Below are 19,881 nucleotides of genomic sequence, written 5' to 3' on the forward strand. Positions count from 1 at the left end.
TACCTCATCGCGGGCAGAACAATGAAGGCTTTGTCTTGCGTTAATCGTCATATTAGGCTGTGACTCCTACCTACCCAGTGCCCTACTCTAAACATGGGCGTGAGTGCTTACAAATACAGACAGTATGCTTAAGTTTGAGATGGTTAAAAAAAACAGCTGGAAACAATATCAGGGAATTTTAAAATTCTGTTTACCAAGTAAATTGTGAATTTTCAAGGAAATAGTAAAATATAATTACATAACGTATTATTCATTATATACAATCAATTTCAAAAGTTGATTAAAAATAAATCAAAGTGACAGTAAAATATTGATAATGTAACAGAGTTTATATTTGAAATAAATTGTTCTTTTGGACTTTCTATTAATCAGTATTCAAAAAATCCTGAAAAAATTTTATCATGATTTCCACAAAACAAATAAATTCAGGTTTGGTGAGTATAATAGACTTTTTTCAAAAACAACCCCAAACTTTTGAATGTCAAGTTTTGCTCTGCTCTGTAATATTTCATTGGGTAGAAATGTATCTTTTTAGCTGTTTATGTAGATAGCAATAATCCTGTAATCTACCAAAAACTGTAACAGTCATGGAAATTCATTTATAAAAAGTGGAAACCCTGCTGAGCTGGTTTAGATGGTCTCAACTGGTTTAAGTTGGTCTCTCATCTTTGCCAAGCTGGGCAGCCACATGGTCTCCCAGTTTGACCAACTAAAAAGTGCAAATAAACTGTCCTAAAACAGGCTAAAAGACCAGACTGGGACACCTAATTAGTTTTTCTGGTCTTTAAATTGGTCCATCCTGGCCAAGCTGGTGTTTAGAAGAAAAGCCCTCTAAAAACTGGTAACAGGCCAGTCTGACCAGGCTGGGAGACCAGCTAAAACCAGCAAGCCAGTTTATGCTGGTTTGAGGTATTTTCTTTTCAGCAGGGAAGACAACAAGACATCAAATAATTGGCTCAAACCAGGCGGTAAAAGCTCCATGTGGGATTTGAGATCTAATGCCCCCCTTGATCACTGGATACCAGCAATATTCTGTAAATTATATTTTAAGTACATTAGCTTGAGCTTGGCCTTATTCACTTTGTCACCGCAGCCTTTATTTGTCCAAGTTTGACATTGCCAATTAGATTATTGCGGCTTCATAAGCGAAAAATAAAAATAAACAACTTGCAAGGGTATTTGAATCAGAAGCGTCCATTGTTAAATTATGGAGTGTGTTCTGACAGATTTAATCATTTGGGTCCTGTCACAGTGTGCAGTCAGATAAATGACTCGGCTGATCAAGTAATGAATCAACTGACTTAACGAAATATCTAAACCTGCACAACGCCCCCACTCTGCTGAGAGCTCTGCACCCGCATAATAGTATAATGTATTATAAATGTTTAGATTAAAGACTGCTCATAAATCAAACCGTGCATTAAACTCATTTTGGCTTTGTAACATGTATGTCCGTAAAAAAGAACTACTCAGAACATAACAGCCAGGACTTGAGTTATGTTTATTAGTGGCGTCAAGCATCATTATTGCTGTGTAAAATATCAAGTTTTAAAATTAATATTTCCAGGCCTTAAAGAAAATTCTTCAAGTCATTAAACAGTCATGGAAATGTGAATATAAAGGAATAACACAGACTTGTGGGCATACTCTTTTGAATTGAGTAAGTAATCACCTGTCAACCACCCCGAACCAAGGTAAAACTAATAAATAAAAATGATTAAAAACTATAAACCTATTTAAAACACACAACAAAATGATTATATCATAACTAAAATGAAAGTGAAAACAGAAAATATAAAAAAACAATCTAATTCAAAATATAGAAACTGCATAGTAACATCCAAGAAAATCACCACTCGCATTTTCTTAAAATTTATAACTGCTGTGTGCCAAAGACACATCTGTGTGTGTGTGTGTGTGTGTGTGTTCATGTTTTTCTATCCCGGTGGGGACTTCAACCTGAATGCACACAGACTCATGGGGACTCGTGTCACAGTGGGGACCTAAATAGAGGTCCCCATGGGTAAACAAGCTTATAAATCATACAGAATGAGTTTTTTTGGAAATGTAAAAATGCAGAAAGTGTTCTGTGATGGGTAGGTTTAGGGGTAGGGTTAGTGTAAGGAGATAGAATATACAGTTTGTGCAGTATAAAAACCATTAAGTGTATGGAGAGTCCCCACAAAGATAGTAAACCAGACGTGTGTGTGTGTGTGTGCGCATCTTACAGGAACTACACTGTTGTGAACTTGGCCAAGGGGCAGGTGGAGGTAAAACGGATGTCATGCCCGGGAACTCGTCTGAGCTGCCAAATAAAGATGGAGAACACCCTGTGGACCGCCACTGAGGTGAGCCTCTGGGAAACATGGAGCGGCTCGCTGTCAGTCGCTGCATTCTGTTCAACAGTGTAGAAATGTTACCAAGGCAACAGCAATAATGGATATACACTGTCCTCAGGCTCTCACAGTGAAGGAGATATGTTGTAACTTGTAATTAATGTTTGTTGCTCAAGTTTGGTTTGTGATTTCTTCACCACTAACAGCATAGCAAACATAATGACCGTTTTCAAACAGGTTTCCTGAATAGATTCCTCTGCCTCAAACTCAACTTGTTTTTAATGCCTGTAGGCTAAGATTTTACTCAGAAAGCAATATTAAATATTCACTTGAACTTTCTATTCATCAAAGAACCCTGAAATAAATGTATCACAGTTTCTACGTAAATATTAAGCATTACTGCTGTTTTAAAAAATTATAACAATTTGTATAAGAAGAAATGTTTCTTGAGTAGCAAATCACGATACGTCTGAAGGATCATGTGACACTGAAGATTAGAGTAATGATGCTGAAAATTCAGCTTTGCATCACAGGAATAAATCACATTTTAAAATGCATTGAAACAGAAGATAGCTATTTTAAACTATAATAATATTTCACATGACTGTTTTTAATGTATCTTTAATCAAACAAACACTGCCTTGGTGAGCACAAGAGAACAAAATATTAACTAAAACATTGAAAAACTTACTGAACCAAAACTTTTGAACTGTAGTGTATTTGATACTACTTATAGAGCCCAAAATAAGTGTTTAAGTATTTCAACATAAAAACATTGTCCTTTTAATTTAGTTAATTTTGTTTTACTGTTTTAAGTTTGACTGACTAGTTTTTCTCAAGCATTGAAGTGCAAGAATACATCTTCAGAAAGCACTTTGTAATTATGGTGTTAATTTTGGTTCTTATTCTGATTTCAGTTTAAAAAAAAATGTAGTGCCTCAGCCATTATTTTAGTAATTTTGAGGAAGAAAGAATGGACAGTAATTGGATTACGGGAAAAACAGAAAAGTTCTAAAGGCATCTTTATACTGCAACCACCATCTTTACTCAGAAACCATTTGAAATAGCACATATATTTTACCAAGAAAAGACACATAGATTTTAATGCAGCACAATGGCAGCATGTACAGATGATTTCTGTGGTTTTATTCGGTGGAAGACTGTTGATCCAGAACCACCAGTGAACCCAAATATCATGAATTTCATTTGGTCCCAGTATTTTGTGTTGAGAAAAAAAAAAGCATTTCTCGATTCCCAACCCTATTTGTAAGTAAGCACAGAAAATGAATGGAGATGGTTATCTTGATACCTTGTTGATGTTTCTTCAGGAACAGGAAGTCTTTATCTACAGCCTGAAAGAGATGTGTCCCTTGAGTCAACCGCAGAAACAGCTCTCCTGTCCGGCTGTGGTAACCTGTCTCTTTTTACTGCCCGCCAGGAAAGAGGTCAGTGCCCCGACTTGCAGTCATTGTCATGTAAACTACGCTTCTGTTATCATGTTTTTTGTTTTGTTTTCTTGGTTTAGACATCCAAAGTAAAAGGAAAACTGTTCACGTGCAATTTACAGTATACATTATATGCAGTTATTATTTTTGATCTCAACATGACACAAAAGTAATATCTGCTGTTTTTGGCTGGCAGGGAGGTGTTCTGTAAATCTGTGTGTGTGTGTGTGTGTGTGTGTGTGTGTGTGGGTTTGATTTATATTACATTGTGGGAACCAAATGTCCCCACAAGGATAGTAAAACCTGAGATCACCTCCATTGTGGGGACCAGCTAGCGGTCCCCATGAGGGGAATGGGTAAATAAACATACTAAATTGTATTTTTTTGAAAATGTAAAAATGCAGAAAGTTTTCTGTGATGGGTAGGTTTAGGGGTAGGGTTAGTGTAAGGGGACAGAACATACAGTTTGTACTGTATAAAAACCATTACGTCTATTCAGAGTCCCCACAAAGATAGTGAACCAGACGTGTGTGTGTGTGTGTGTTATTCGTCTCGCTTTTGAAGTAGCTGGCGTCCAGGTGTTCCCACTCTCCCTCTCTTCAGCAGACGTCCTAATGACACATTCAGTCCTCGTCGCTTCACCAAACACTCTTATTTGAGCCTCACTCTTTTTGAAGTGCCCTCGGTTCCCGCGATTCATTTGCTGCTGGTTTGGGGCTGTCAGGGTGATTTTAGGGAGGAAACACTTTTTGATATGGCACTTGGATGAAAAAATGTATGTGAAGGTGGACTAAAATATACAGAGAATAAATGTTTTGTAATGTTTGACAGGATTTTGTTTGGTGTTAGTATGACTGTTTGTGAAGATTCTCAGATATCTAGGTCATTTAGAAGTTAAAAGCAGCTTGACAGATCACAACAGAATTGGATGATGCATTCATAGGCACATTAAAGGCCCTTGCACACTGAGTCCGAAGCATGCGTTTTTTCACTTTCGTGATTCGGTGGTTCTGAATTGTCAAAACACCATTCAAAATGAACCTGATTCGATTTTTTTTTTTTTTTGACGGACGAAAGTTTCGGAGGCATTGTACAAGCGTGATTGACATAACGTGAGGCCGTATTTATTTTTTAACGTGCGAAATTTTCAGATGTGAATTTCGGACTCAGTGTGCAAGGGCCTTAACTCTCATACACAATCTACACTAATCTCGTCCCTAAAAATGACTTCTTAATGAGTCTTTAATTTGTCTTTTTGACTTGCTTTCTAGCAACAAAAAAATATATAAATAAAATAATATAAATAAAATATAAAAAATGTGTGTATATATATGTGTGTGTGTATATATATATATATATATATATGTATGTATGTATGTGTGTATGTATGTATGTATGTGTGTGTGTATATATATATATATGTATATGTATATGTATATGTATATGTATGTATGTGTGTGTGTGTGTGTGTATATATATATAGAGAGAGAGAGAGAGAGAGAGAGAGAGAGAGAGAGTTAGGCCTAGTTTATTTTTGTTACATTAAAAGCACAAAGCAGCAAATTACGAACAATAGGACAAATCCGATAGTTACAAATTAAATAAACAAATTTTTTTATATATATAATATTAAATTAGATTAGATTATAGTAAAAAGTATTATGTTTATATATTAAATAGATTTAAAAGTATAAATGTTTAAAGTGTATTGTAATTTTTTTTACTTTTTTTCAGCAAAAAATTGTATAGAGTATTGCTTCTCAAATATACTTTTTAAATGTTTAAGATTTGTTTTCATAAACTGAATCTTGAATGTGTATTCTGTCATTTTTACTTATTTTTAAACTTGTTTGTACTTAAAGCAAGAGGAAAAAAAATCTCCCAGTGCAGTAAGACAAAAAAAAAAAGTCTTGTATTAAAGCTCTGAAAGCAAATCCTAATATCTTATGCATTGTTGCTTTCCAAGTAGATCTTGTTTCAGGGACTTCTAGATATTTGAAGTGGAAAATTAGACAAAAGTGCTTAAGAAAAAGCTCTGCTATTAAAAAATAGCACAGACAAACTTGTCATGTGTGAACGGCCTCTTATTCTGTTCAGCTTTTGTTGCTTGTGATATTTGTATGACATCATGACATGTTTTTGACATGTCTCACAGTATATTTAAAATGTTAAACAAATGAACTCTTACAGATAAAGTGTGATTCCTGTACAAATAGTGACACCAAATGGAATTGCAGAATGACTAACTTCTTACTCTATAAGCTGCACATGTTTGTGGGTGCAGACTTCTGATGTTGCTACAGTATAGAGGAAAAATGTGTGTGACAATAAAGCTAGATGACTTGAATCAGACTCAAAGGATCATTTCAACTGAGTTGAGATCATCCATATGTACATTAGTTATCAGTATGGAACAGACGCACTGAGAAATCTTGTTTTGAAATATGCAGTATTTCAAGCTTGTTGGGCATCAAAGGAATTTCCACATGTGCATTTTTATTTTTGACAACTTGTGATCTCGAAATGATGGAAAGTAATCTCTACAAAAAGTAGATTTTTGGACAGACAGGGAAGTGTTTTGGAAATCTAGTTGAAAATAGTGTTTATTTTGCATTTCTGTTTTGGTGTCGCTAGTGGTGGAGATATTACAAACTTCTTTTAAGTTTTATGTTTCATAATTTTACTGTTATGTTCAATTATATTATATTATTATATTATATTATATTATATTTATACAAATATTATCTTCACGTGTGATAAGTGAAATAATCTGCCAGAGCAATAAGACAAAATACACTCGCAATAAAGATATTAAAGGGGTCATATAATGCCATTTTTGTACAAGCTAATATGATTCTTTAGGGTCTAAATTAAAAGTTTGTAATATACTTTAATTAAAAATTCTCATTAGTATTGTAAGAAAACACTCATTTTACCTGGTCAAAAACAGCTCTGTTTTCAGCACGCCGTTTAAGTGCATGTGTCTTTAAATGATAATGAGCTTTGATCACCCCGCCCCTCTGTTCTGTGCATACACCGTTTGTAACACAATAACCATAACGCGTTGTTCATTATAAACGTGGGATTATGAATTATATTGAGAACGTCGTACATAGAAAACATGCCGTAATGTACCCTGAGTGTAAACCTTAGCCACATTCATCATGAAGCGTGCTAGCGATTTGCAAAGATTAATATAAATATTAATATAAAGGTTAATAAAACGTTACACTCACTTCAGTTCTTCTGGAGGTGCAGCAGGAACACGAATAGTTGGTACCGATCCTTTTTTCAGGAGCAGCTTCTTAGCAAAGCCAGCTTTATACTGACCCTCGTTTATAAAGCAGTCTGGTGTGTGAAATGATTCGCGCAAACATGAAAGCATTGACGTTGATCGTGGGTAATATTCCCTTCGAAAACAAAACTCAGCCTCTGCGTCTTCATCAAAATGACTGCCGTGTTCCTTATTGCACCCAAGAACAGAACACCACAATCGCTTAGACACCATTCTGCTCATATACAGTGCTCCAGCGTATCAACAATGACCGCGCAGACTATGATTGATAGCTCGCTCACGAGCGAGGACGGGTCTGTGTTGAAACGCTGCTGTCAATCAACAATCGTGGGAGGGGCGTCGATTTTGTGACGTCACAAAATTGAACAGCTTGATTTGAGACGGGAAAACATAAGAAGAGTAAAAAAAAAAAAAACACTGGATGGATTTTTATCATTTTATGATGGTTGTGTACAGGCACTGCCAACACACATTTCAGGACAATCAACTTGTAAAAGTGCATGTACCATTATATGACCCCTTTAAAAGGTCTGAAAACAAGTTTGCAACTCAAGTAATTATGTCTGGTTTAAACTTGTACTTATTTTAGTTGGAAAATGTTCACCTGTTAATTACATTACAAATGTTTTATTTACGTTATGTCTCTTGTTCAGTCTCTCCCTCAGGTGTTTGCCGGCATGTCTGATGGTCTCATAACGGTTTATTCTCTGGTAGACGACATGCCAGTGGATGGAGAGACCTACATCTGCTCGCACACAATCAACCAGCATCTTCTGAGTATGGACGACTCGGACCCTCGGCAGCGGCCGTACCCCGTGCGAAGCATCGTTCCCGTGAGCACCGGATCAGAGGTGTGGTACACCAACGGCCCTGGTGTGCTCGTCATCGACAGTCTCACGCTTCAACCCATCCGCCGCCTCGACCCGTATCTTCCACCATCCTGCGTGGTGTCCATGGCATCGTCCTCCAGCTGCTGGGGCGAAGAGGCCGTCTGGTGTCTGGACAATCACACCAACACACTCCTGATGTATCACGCCGCAAGCTATCAGATCTGTGCCACATACAACTGCAGCGACGCCAATCCACTGCGTGACGTTTTCCCCGTGGAGAGACCGGCAGGGATCATGACGCCCATGAGCCCTGACGTAGACAAGGAGTCTCTTCCGCTCAACCTGGAACTAGTGCAGATAACGGTTACGCACAGCGAGGAAGCAGGAACACAGATCTTGTGCCAGCAGGACTCGCTGGATTACTGCTCCATGACGTCTTCCGGGTTCAGCTCGGAACAGCTGGATCAGAATGGGGATTTGGAGCAGGGCGGCTCGTCGGGTCTTCCTCACATCGAGCGCTCTAGTTCGGGACCCCTCAGCTCTTTGACTAGCTCCAGCAGTATGCCCTTTTCTGTTGCAGTTTCACCGGATTCAGTTCCATCCAGGAGCGCAACAGATCCTGAACTAGCGGATCAAAGCTACACACCACTGCAGATGAAGGCCTTAAACATCATTCCTGTCAACAGCACCATCTGGGTTCCCAGGTACGGCTAGCACTTCATCATAACAATTATGACAAAAAATAAAGAACGATTATTTTCCTTGATATTATTGTTGATTAATAGAATTGAAAAATACTTTATTTGTGTGTTATTTTGATGCTGTCATGCCACAAGGCCAGACTTTTGAAAATCAAATATTAAATAAATTAATAGTTTTATTCACCAGGGATACATTCATTTGATCAAAAGTGACAGTAAAGACATTTATAGTGTTACAAAAGATTTATATTCCAAATCAACTCTGTTCTTCCGTTTAAAATTCCGTTTGGGGTTAGTAAGAGTTTTTGAAAAGTCAGAAGTCTCATATGCTCACCAAGGCTGCATTTATTTAATAAAAAAATGCAGAAAATTGTGAAATATGTTACAATTTTAAAATAACTGTTTTCTATTTTACTGTATTTTCAAATGTAATTTATTCCTGTGATGCAAAGCAGAATTTTCAGCTTCATTACTTCAGTTTCACATTACTTTCATTCATTCTCAAAATCAATTGTTGTATCTGTTTATATTAGTTGATGCACTGTGAACTAACGTGAACAAACAATTTATAATTGTGTTTCTATTAACTAGCATTAACCAAGATTAATACAAATATATTGTTCATTGTTAGTTCTCGATAACTATTGCATTATCCAATGTTAAAAAAATTTGCCTTTATTGTAAAGTGTAATAAGACATTTCTTATTATTATCAATGTTGAAAATATTTTTGTGTAAACCATGATACATTTCCAGGATTATTTGATGAATATAAAGTTCAAAAGAACAGCATATTTGAATTAGAAATCTTTCTGACTTTTGATCAATTTAATGCATATTTGCTGAATAGAAGTATTAATTTCTTTAAAAAAATGATACTGACCCCAATTTTTTGTACAGTGGTGCAAATATAAATGCAACTGGAATAGATATAATGCTCAAATCAGTACTTTTCATGATTAGCCTAGTTGATCAGGTAATCATAATCTTGTTTTGTTTTCTGATTAATTGTGCAGCCCAATCAGACAATACAACTAACAAACTTTGAGCACATATAAAACATACAAGCATTTAGCACTGCATCTCTGCTGTTAAAGTTGGAATATCAAAACTGACCTTTTTAATGCACATTACTTATATCTTTATAAATCTTAATTTTATTGTAAACAATTCATCCATTCATATATATTTTTATAAAATTATTTTAACCTTGTAATCTTTTGATGTCAGATAGCTGTTTCACTTACAGTACAGTAGTAAAATCGGTCGCGTTTATTTTGTATTTCATGCTGACTTTAAAACACAGAGGCATTTCAGACATCCTTGAAGCCTAGCCTGATTTACAGAGGTTGAACATGCTCTTGGATCAACATTCAGTCAGCCACTGCCATCTGATTTTAGGGGTAATGTTTGTGTTAGTGTTAGCAGTCCTGTTGATCTCAATAGCAGTTTCTTAGGTGGGGCAGGTTGTTTTGAGCAAATCACCTGAGGGCTTAGTTTGAGCCTAAAACAACATGATTGCAGTCGTACGTGTAGAATTGGATCTGTGATTGGTCGATCATTGTCCTCTGGTTTCAGACTATGATAAATGTTGTTCCAGGAGCGATAAAAGAACATGTCCTGCTGGAGTTATTCATCAATTAAACATTTGGTTAAAGAGAGCTTAAAGGTTTAGTCCACCCAAAAATGAAAATTCTGTCAGTAATTACTCACCCTCATGTTGTTTCAACCCCGTAAGACCTTCGTTCATCTTCGGAACACAAATTAAGATATTTTTGATTAAGTCTGAGCGCTGTCTCACTCCTCCATAGACTTCTAAGGGACTGAAACTTGCTGGCCCAGAAAAGTTATTAAAGAGATCGTTAATACAGTCCAAGTGACTACAGTGGCTCAATCTTAATTATATCAAGCGACGAGAATACTTTTTGTGTGCAAAAAACAACAAAAATAACAACTTTATTCCACTATTCATTTCCTTCTATCTGGGCCTCGAGTTAGTTCACATAGTGTTTTTGCGTGTTACACGTCACCACGTAGGCTCACTATTGGCCGACGCTGGTCATGTGTGTGATACGTGGTGACGTACAACACAGAAGCGCTGCGCTAAAACACTACGTGAACCAACTTGAGGCCCACAGAGAAGGAAATTAATCGGGGAATAAAGTCGTTATTTTTGTTTGTTTTTGCGCACAAAAAGTATTCTCGTCGCTTGATAAACTTAAGATTGCGCCACTGTAGTCACTTGGACTATATTAACGATCTCTTTAAAGTCGGCATGAAATCAAAATGGACCCTATTTACTTTGTTAGCGCATATTACTAGTTTTGTGGTGAACAATTAATCCGTGCAAGTTAAAACACAGAAAAAAAAATTTGGGCTTCGTAATCTTTAATCAAAATCTGAAAATGCCCCTCCCCTCTGCCTTGGAGGACCTTCTCTGATGACGTAGGTTTGACGGCTTGGTTTGGGAAACGCTTAACCACTCCCCTCAAATCAATAGTCTGTAATGAGCGAGAGATGGAGAGGAGGAGCGCTAGAGTAAAACCCTGCCCTCTGTTCAATATTCCTTTTCACTGGGAAATACGTCACAGCACTGGAGAAAAGTCGTTTGCAACTTCCGGTTCACGCGGACTTTAATAACTTTTCTGGGCCAGCAAGTTTCAGTCCCTTAGAAGTCTATGGAGGAAAGAGCCAGCGCTCAGATTTAATCAAAAATATCTTGATTTGTGTTCCGAAGATGAACGAAGGTCTTACGGGGTTAAAACAACATGAGGGTGAGTAATTACTGACAGAATTTTCATTTTTGGGTGAACTAACCCTTTAAGCACAAGATCAAGGGCAGAATGAAGTGTTATTTCAGAAGAGCACATTAAAATGTCTATGTTTTATTCATGAATATACAATGCATTATAATTTCAGCGGTTTATAATTTGAGCAGGACTTTATTCTCTTTAACCCAGACACCACCGTGTAATCAGGTCACACAGGTGCCTCATATTGTGCTCAAAGGAAACCGATGCGCCCATTAAGGACATTGATTTATAAAAGAAGCTTCCTGCAACTTATAAACTAGGTTAGGTTAGTTCACTATTGTATTATAGTACAATATGTATATAATATGTAATATAAGAGTACAATGTGTTCATTTATTCAAACAATAAAAGAGAAATGTGAATGAAGAGCAATAAAATCGGCAGATAGTATTAATTAACGTTCATTATTATAAAGGGAACTACAAATTCTCTTTCACGGTGTTGGTTGATGCCAACAAAAATTATTCATGCAGTCCCTATTTAACTGGATTAAGTAGACGTCTGTTTTGCAGATGTAAGCAGATTGAATGCATTAAAATGAAGTGATCTGTGAATTGTTGCATTAGCTCATTTTAATTAAGCAAATTGAACAACCAGGCAAAAAAATGTGTGTGTGTGTGTGTGTATATATATGTATATGTATGTATGTATATGTATGTATATATATATATATATATATATATATATATATATATATATATATATATATATATATTTATATATATTTATATATTTATATTTATGTGTGTAGGCCTATATGTATAGAACTTCTTTTCTTTTCTTTTTTTGCTCTGCAAGTTAACTATCTTGATCCAGGAATCACAAAATGACTGGAAAAGTGCATTCCAAGAATAAAAACAAATTAATTTGTTGTCTTAAAAGAAAACAATTGGTCAAAGACACCTGAGAGCCTTGATAAAAGCTTCTTGGAAGATTTTGTTTATAAAAATGAACTTTTAGCGGCTTTTAGAAAAACAAATTTTCAGGAGATTCAGTACTCTTTCAAAAGATGTGTAATAGCGCCCCTTATAACAGTATAACGGTAAAAACACGGAAAGCCGGAAAATTCCGTCAATAGCGGGAGTTAAATAGGCAAATGCTTAAGAGTCTATGATTGGATCTTTCTAGCATGTCATTGGTTTGGCAACAGTTCTTCTAACACTAATTGATGGAGTGTGTAGCTTTTCATTTTTTTAAACAACAATGTAGGAAGACACATCATGGCCCTATTCCAGAATGACAAATAGATTCATCAGGCTCAGATTGTGAAAGAATGATTGGGAGGGAGTGTAACCGGTCCTACCGACCCGCTCCGAGCGTGGTCTCCGGCGTGGGAGGCTAAAGACTGCAGGCTCTAGTGTCAGCCACTAGAGCGCCTCTTGAGATCAGGGGAGTGAGGTTTACACGTACAGCGACTACTGGCATACGACAGTTACATGAGTATGAAGAATCATTTTCACACATGAATTGGCACTTCTGTTCTGAGTCCAGACTTTGAATTTCAGTCTTTGGGATATGCTGGAGGAGACTTTACAGAGAGCTCGACTCTTGCATTGTCAATACAAGATTTTGACCAAAAATGTATGCACCTCTTCATGGAAAAAATGTTGTGATGTTATTTCCATCAAGAGGTGAGAGAGAGTCGAGCACTCTGTAAAGTCTGCTCCAGCACATGAATGAATTGATGGTATAGAGGTGCCAATTCATGTGTGAAATTGATTCTTCATGCATTCAATGCCCAACCATCCTTTCACAGTTTTGAGTCCGATCTGAGTCTTGGCTTTGTCATCCTGGAATAGGGCCATGATGTGTCTTCCTATATGTTTGTTTAAGAAACCAAAAGCTACACACTCCATCAATTAGGTTTAGAAGAACTGTTATATGTTTCTAGCACTGCAATAATGATACAATCATAGACACATTTACCTCTTTAAATCCAAACTGCAACTTTTTATTTTTTTGGGCCGGGCACTGCGGGCAGTGTAGAAAACGTAAAAAAAAATTTGCATTGCTTTTAAACTAGCTATGTTTATTATTCACAGGCTGATTTATTTATTTATTTATTCTCCTGTGCTTATCTGTGTGATTGTGAAGTGTAAAATGACAGCGGTGGCGTCAGCGCTCTGCTCACTTCACGTTTTTATGTGTTTTCAGGCGTGGAGGAGACATCATGGTTATCGAGGTCCAAGAGCAGGCGGGGTCACTCAGGGGTCGTGTGATAGCCGTGTTGACGCCGCCTGGAGTGCCAGAGTACGGGTACGTGTCAACGGCCAGTCACGTAAATAATCACACAGTGTCCACATATATAATTCCACACTGTTCGTGACACCGATTGCCTGTAGCAAATGAAAATCAGTGATGGATGTAGCGCTCTACTGCCCATAAACAAGCCCAGATGTCTTTTGCATTTTCTGCATTGATTTTTGAGGGGAAAACTTTCAAAACACTCTTTCTGGTAGATGAAAGCGAATTGAATCTTATTTTTTAAATATTTAAAGCTGCGAGAATTTGCCTGAAAATACAGTAGAATAACTTATTAAAGGGATACTCCACTTTTTTCGGAAATATGCTCATTTTACAACTCCCCCAGAGTTAAACAGTTGAGTTTTACCGTTTTAGAATCCATTCAGCCGAACTCCGGGTCTGACGGTACCACTTTTAGCATAGCTTAGCATAGATCATTGATTCAGACGAGTCCAGTAGCATTTCTTTCAAAATGACCAAAGAGTTTCAATATTTTTCCTATTTAAAACTTGACTCTTCTGTAGTTAAACCGTGTACTAAGATCGACGGAAAATGAAAAGTTGCGATTTTCTAAGCCTATATGACTAGGAACTACTCTCATTCCGGCGTAATAATCAAGGAACTGTGCGGCTGTACCATGAGTGCAGCAGGCGTAGTGATATGACGCAGCGCCTGAAAATAGGTCTAATAGGTTAGACAAACTTAGTCCCGGTCACGTTGGAAGAAGTTACCGAGCTGGGGACTATTTTTAGGCGCTGCGTCATATCATTACGCCTGCTGCACCCATGGTACGGCCGCACAGTTCCTTGATTATTACGCCGGAATGAGAGTAGTTCCTATAGCCATATAGGCTTAGAAAATCGCAACTTTTCATTTTCCGTCGATCTTAGTACACGGTTTAACTACAGAAGAGTCAAGTTTTAAATAGGAAAAATATTGAAACTCTTTGGTCATTTTGAAAGAAATGCTACTGGACTCGTCTGAATCAATGATCTATGCTAAGCTATGCTAAAAGTGGTACCGTCAGACCCGGAGTTCGGCTGAATGGATTCTAAAACGGTAAAACTCATCTGTTTAACTCTGGGGGAGTTGTAAAATGAGCATATTTCCGAAAAAAGTGGAGTATCCCTTTAAACAAGAAATGTGTTTGAAATGAGAGATGGCTACAATTAGCAGTTGTACTTCAGTTCTTCATAAAACTGTAAAATTTCATGCACACACACACACACACCTGCGTCACGGTGTGTGTGTGTGTGCATGAAATTTAGAGCCCAGCGGCTTCACGTGACCAAACATTAAAGTGTGTGCGCACAACCTCATTTAGACTGCTGACAAAACCCTCATAAAAATCCTTTACGAACACACACATGCACTAATGAATTGTGCTGATCCCTCAGAACACATATTTATTTTATGCATTTTGCATGGATGTTCTTGTGGCAGATATAATGCTGATGAAAGAAGAAAACACAAGAGGCTGTGTGTTACCGTGATCTTACCACACTGAAGTGAAAGCTGTGGCTGCTTTTCATTCCTTATCTGTGCACCCTCTTTTCCCGGTTTCATCTTGCGTCCTGTAGCTTCTCCGTCTTAGGATGCAAGGATGAAGGAATAGAAGCAGAGAAATATATTTGTTGAATGGAATATTTCTGAAGCGTCACTACAAAGCAACTTCAGGAACCCAGGAACCCACCCTTATGTGGCTGGATTTTTATGTTGAACAAAAATTTGACCAAAAGATTTTGTTTATTTTTAAATTGTATCAAACAAACATGTCACTAGTGTAATCTTTATTTATTTATTTATACAAATAAGGTGTTTATTTATTTAAATTTGATCATTACTTTTAAAGTAGCCATATATAAAATTATAATATTTTTAATTGATTTATTTTGTTTAATATTACTTTTTATTTTATCAAGCTAATTTCACTACCTATAGATTTTGTTTTGAATAAAAATATGGTTTATTTATTTTTATTTTAATATTATTTTCAAATTGTTTTACTAGCTATACATAATTATAAATATAAGGTTTATTTATTTCATTTTTTAACTACTTTTAAACTAGCTTGTTTATTTATTTTTTATTTTTATTTTATTATATAATTAATAAATGTTTTAATTTAATTTATAAACAAAAAAAATAATTGGTATACAAATATCGATTAGCAGCACATCAAATCTTTTTTGTGTTTATTTTAATTTCTATATACATGGTTTATTGAATGCTTGTGTCAGGTGTTTTCGACTATATAGATTTGTGCATAGGATGCACCTGTGTATCTCCTCTGGAAGCCTCCCTTCTCTTTGTTCCTCCCGGCTCAATTAGAAAATTGAAACATCCTCCATGGCAGAGTTTGATCGGTTTCCAGGTCACAGGCTGAAGGACGGAGGGATGAGAAGACAAGGAAATCATCAATTACAGTATTGAAAAGCAGCCAGAATGATAAAAGACATTGATGTTGCATATATAATTCAATTAGTCATAATAATCGCACATAGATTTTCACATTTTCTGAAGAAACTGTGAATGGCTACTAATAAAAAAAATTGAAAAATAATGCCAACAATAAGAATCATCCATTCAGCTAAACCATCATTATTAGTGTGTTCTGTAGGTCTTCAGGGAGAACTTTAGTTTAAGTTAGCGTTGTTGTGAAATGTTTATCATAAACTAGTCTCTGTCCCTGTCTGACTCCCGTCAGCTCTCTGCGTAAACACACATTAATCAAACAAGCGACGCTTTCAGGGCCTGTAACTGCTCCTCTATGAGACGTTCCAAGAACAGACCCGCTGATACTTCTGCGAAGAGTCCATGCTTGGTTTATTTTCAGCGTTTGCACGAAAGCGCTTGCTCGCCTCTGGTCTCACTCTCTGTCTGTCTGTCTCTTAGGACTCTCGTGGAGGCGGCGCTCGTCGCAAAGGACACCGTTGTGTGCGGCTTCCGTAAAGAAAACATGGACTGGTGCCTGGCTGTCTGGCGGAGCTGGGGAGGCCGCGAACTGGAGCTCTTCTACCAGGGATACGAGGAGCTCGGACGCTTGGAAAGCAGTCTGAGGAAAAGGAGGTAGCTGTGTAAACGTGCACGCGCGTGTGTGATGGAGAATCGACATACTGTGCGGCCAATAACGGCACATACACCCCGATACAGGTGTGTCGTGGGTGCGGGACACACATACACACAGATATACACACACATGGAATGTTGCTTTAGGAAATGTATTCCTGCAGGACTCGGCCACATACACATTATATAAGACAAACACACGCACTAAATGCATCAACATATACATTTAGCCCTGAGCGTTTGGAAGCAGACTGATATGCAAGTACATTTACATTAATGTACCCAGTATGCATCAGAATTAAACTAAGGGTAAACTAAGGGGTTCCAAACTAAACTAAGGTGTTCTTCCTGCATTCATGAGGCGTGCGTGTGTTTGAATGTCAAGTCAGACATTTATGAGGTGTGATGCTGGCTATCAAATTTGATCCACTTTTTCTCAAGTTAACCAGCAAACTAGATGTGCCTTTGGATGAAGGACATGCTGTCTCAGAAGAGACCCGCAATAACATCCAATGAACTGACAGACCTCTGAAACCCCACCCACTCACTGAGGTCGTAATAGAGTGCAACAGTGCCCGTCCACTTTTTGTTGGCTACCTTGGTTTCGGAAGTGAAGTAAAGTCTAGTAACTCACAGTAGGTGAGCGAAGTTGGCGTTAAAAATTAGTTACCATAGACAGAAAAGGAATGGGATTTTTACTTCCGCAACCCACCTGTTGCACTTTATATGTTTACTCGGAATCTCAGCGGTTATGTGCGGAGTGGAATACTAGCATACTGAGTACTTAGAGCAGTAGTATGCGACGTTTGTCACATGACCTCATCGCTTTGCATGTTAAATTCAGTGAGTGACATTTGTCAATCTTTGAAAAATGCCTCTTTTACTTTTTCAGCCCATTTTTGTTTAAAATAAAATATTTGGCAGTCTAATCAAATAATGAGACATGGTGATGTTAAAAAGTCACACTGGAAATGGAAGGTCAAGTCGAACACCGTATTGTGTTCCACTCAGTATAGTACACATACTGTACTATATACACTGCAGTAGTAGTATGCTAGAATGCATTTCCGAACACAGCCAGTGGTGGCAATCTGGGATTTATGAGGAACTCAGTGAGGTTTTGATCTGTTTCGTCTGTTGGGAACACCAGCATGTTGAAATTTTGTTATTGTAAATAATATCTGAGTATTTCATCTCTATAGAATGAATGTTATTTATTGCAGAATGTTTAAATCTCATGCTGCATGTGTAAAAAATTGTCACTAAACTGTAAATATGCTGACCAGAACATAATAAATAAATCAACAGCATTTTTCTATGAAACCGACTGTGTGTGACTGATGCATTAGTGCTGCTTTGAGATTCTACAAACATTTGCATTTAAAATTGAGTTGTTTTATATAAAGGTTCATAGGTGTGTGTTGCTATTACTGCAATGCAACAGCTTTGCATTACACTCTTAAAGGAGTCATAACCTAGTATTACCTTGGATACCTACTGCTGTATTATAGTCTTTCAGGCCCTTCTAAAAAAGAAAAGTGGAAAAAAAATAAACACAGAGCTCCTCAGACCCTTATTTCTGAAGGCATTATTGTCTCGCGAGATCTGATGCGATATTTTGGCTGTCGTGGACGCTCATTTTAATAATGCAAATGAGGGGCGCGTTGATTGGTTGCAGGAAGGAGGGGGGTTGACACCGCAGGTTACGCTTCAGCATATCATTCCAAAATGACATCATGGCGCAAGTTGTGAATGAACCCGACCTGGCCGCGACCGGCTTCCCGGCCAGTGTATAAGCGTTAGGCAATCAATATACAATAGCCGAGTTCATGATGATCTCAGTCATTTGTTTTTTGCAAAGTATCAGCCATTCCCCATGTTTACCTCGAAGCTAATACTCCCGCCAGTGTTGTGCCTGAACGCGTTCATTGAACGATAGTTCATGAACTCGTTCATATTTTGGGCGAACGTGAACTGAACGTACCGCATTACTGCCTGATGAACGTTACTGTGAACTCGATCTCGTTCATCAAAATGAACAAATCTTTTTTCGAGTCATTTCGTTCATTTAAGGGGCTTTAAATGTTACTATTAACTGGCAAATTCCCCGAACACATCAACCTACGCAATTTTGATCATATTCTGAATTAAGAAATCATTATAATGCAGTCAAAAATTGTTTACAGGGAACATAAATAATTACTTCACCTCGAGTCTTTCGTTTATTTGTTTAGTGACAGACGCAATAGCATACAATAGCCGCATTAGCAGTTAGATGCTGTTTGTTACACACAGTAGAGCAATAAAAACACAGTCTTACCGTTTCAATTGCAGGCAATTTTGTTGGAATGGCGCTTTTCCCGAGCTTCGATGCCAACTTCGCCTGATATTGCCCCAAATTTGTGAAGGATTCCGGCGTACAATGTTTAGCACAGCACAAACACCTAACGATAAGCCAGTGGGAAGGGTTGAAGGAACCGCGTCATTAAAAATGAATTTAATCCACTGGTCCCTGATAGCTAGGTCCGTTCTTGGTAGAGAAAACACATTTACATGTTGATTCTGGCAGTCAACCACAGAGCAACTCACGTGTGCACTACATTTCTGCATCTTTCGCAACTGAATATGAGGGGGAGAGGGGAAGGGCGGGCTTCCTGCTGCGGTGTCCATATATGGTATATCCTGCCCCGTCTTGACGTCAAGACGGGGCAGAAATCAAAATCTCGTTTTTTAGTGCGCGTGCACGTGGGCTATTTTACAAACCCTGAGGTAAACAAACGCTTCACTTTTAAATATCGGCTTCCCGGCCAGTGTATAATCATTATGCAATCATAACATACATTGATTCTCGTGGAAAAGTGAAAATTGCAGGTTATGACTCCTTTAAAGTGTAAACTCATTATGGTTTTTCAAAAGTTCCTAATAATATATTGACATTCATCAAAAGTAAAAAAAAACGAAACATTTTCTCATAATAATAGGCTACATTACCACATAACTTAATTTCTCAAAGACTCTGAAAACGGTTAATTTGTGGATTCAGTCTCTCTAAACCCCTCCTTTCCGTAAGCCTACTCTGCTGATTGGTCAGATGGCCCAGTCTGTTGTGATTGGTCTACAGTGTGGGTGGGAAATGAAGATCTGAATTT

General features: G+C 37.4%; 1 protein-coding gene across 1 annotated transcript in view; it reads left to right on the top strand.

Annotated features, from left to right (window-relative positions):
* The window catches only part of lrrk1 (leucine-rich repeat kinase 1), an 85,432-nt gene extending 67,179 nt beyond the window's left edge, over window positions 1-18,253 (top strand). The window contains exons 30-34 of the mRNA XM_084404699.1: window positions 2,231-2,348; window positions 3,665-3,781; window positions 7,730-8,610; window positions 13,574-13,675; window positions 16,559-18,253. Of these exons, the coding sequence (XP_084260825.1) occupies window positions 2,231-2,348; window positions 3,665-3,781; window positions 7,730-8,610; window positions 13,574-13,675; window positions 16,559-16,736 (1,396 nt within the window). The 3' untranslated portion in view covers window positions 16,737-18,253. The remainder of the gene's footprint in view (window positions 1-2,230; window positions 2,349-3,664; window positions 3,782-7,729; window positions 8,611-13,573; window positions 13,676-16,558) is intronic.
* The last annotated feature ends 1,628 nt before the right edge of the window (window positions 18,254-19,881 follow it).

Source organism: Rutilus rutilus (genome assembly GCF_951802725.1).
Source record: "Rutilus rutilus genome assembly, chromosome: 3".
Taxonomy (NCBI): domain Eukaryota; kingdom Metazoa; phylum Chordata; class Actinopteri; order Cypriniformes; family Leuciscidae; genus Rutilus; species Rutilus rutilus.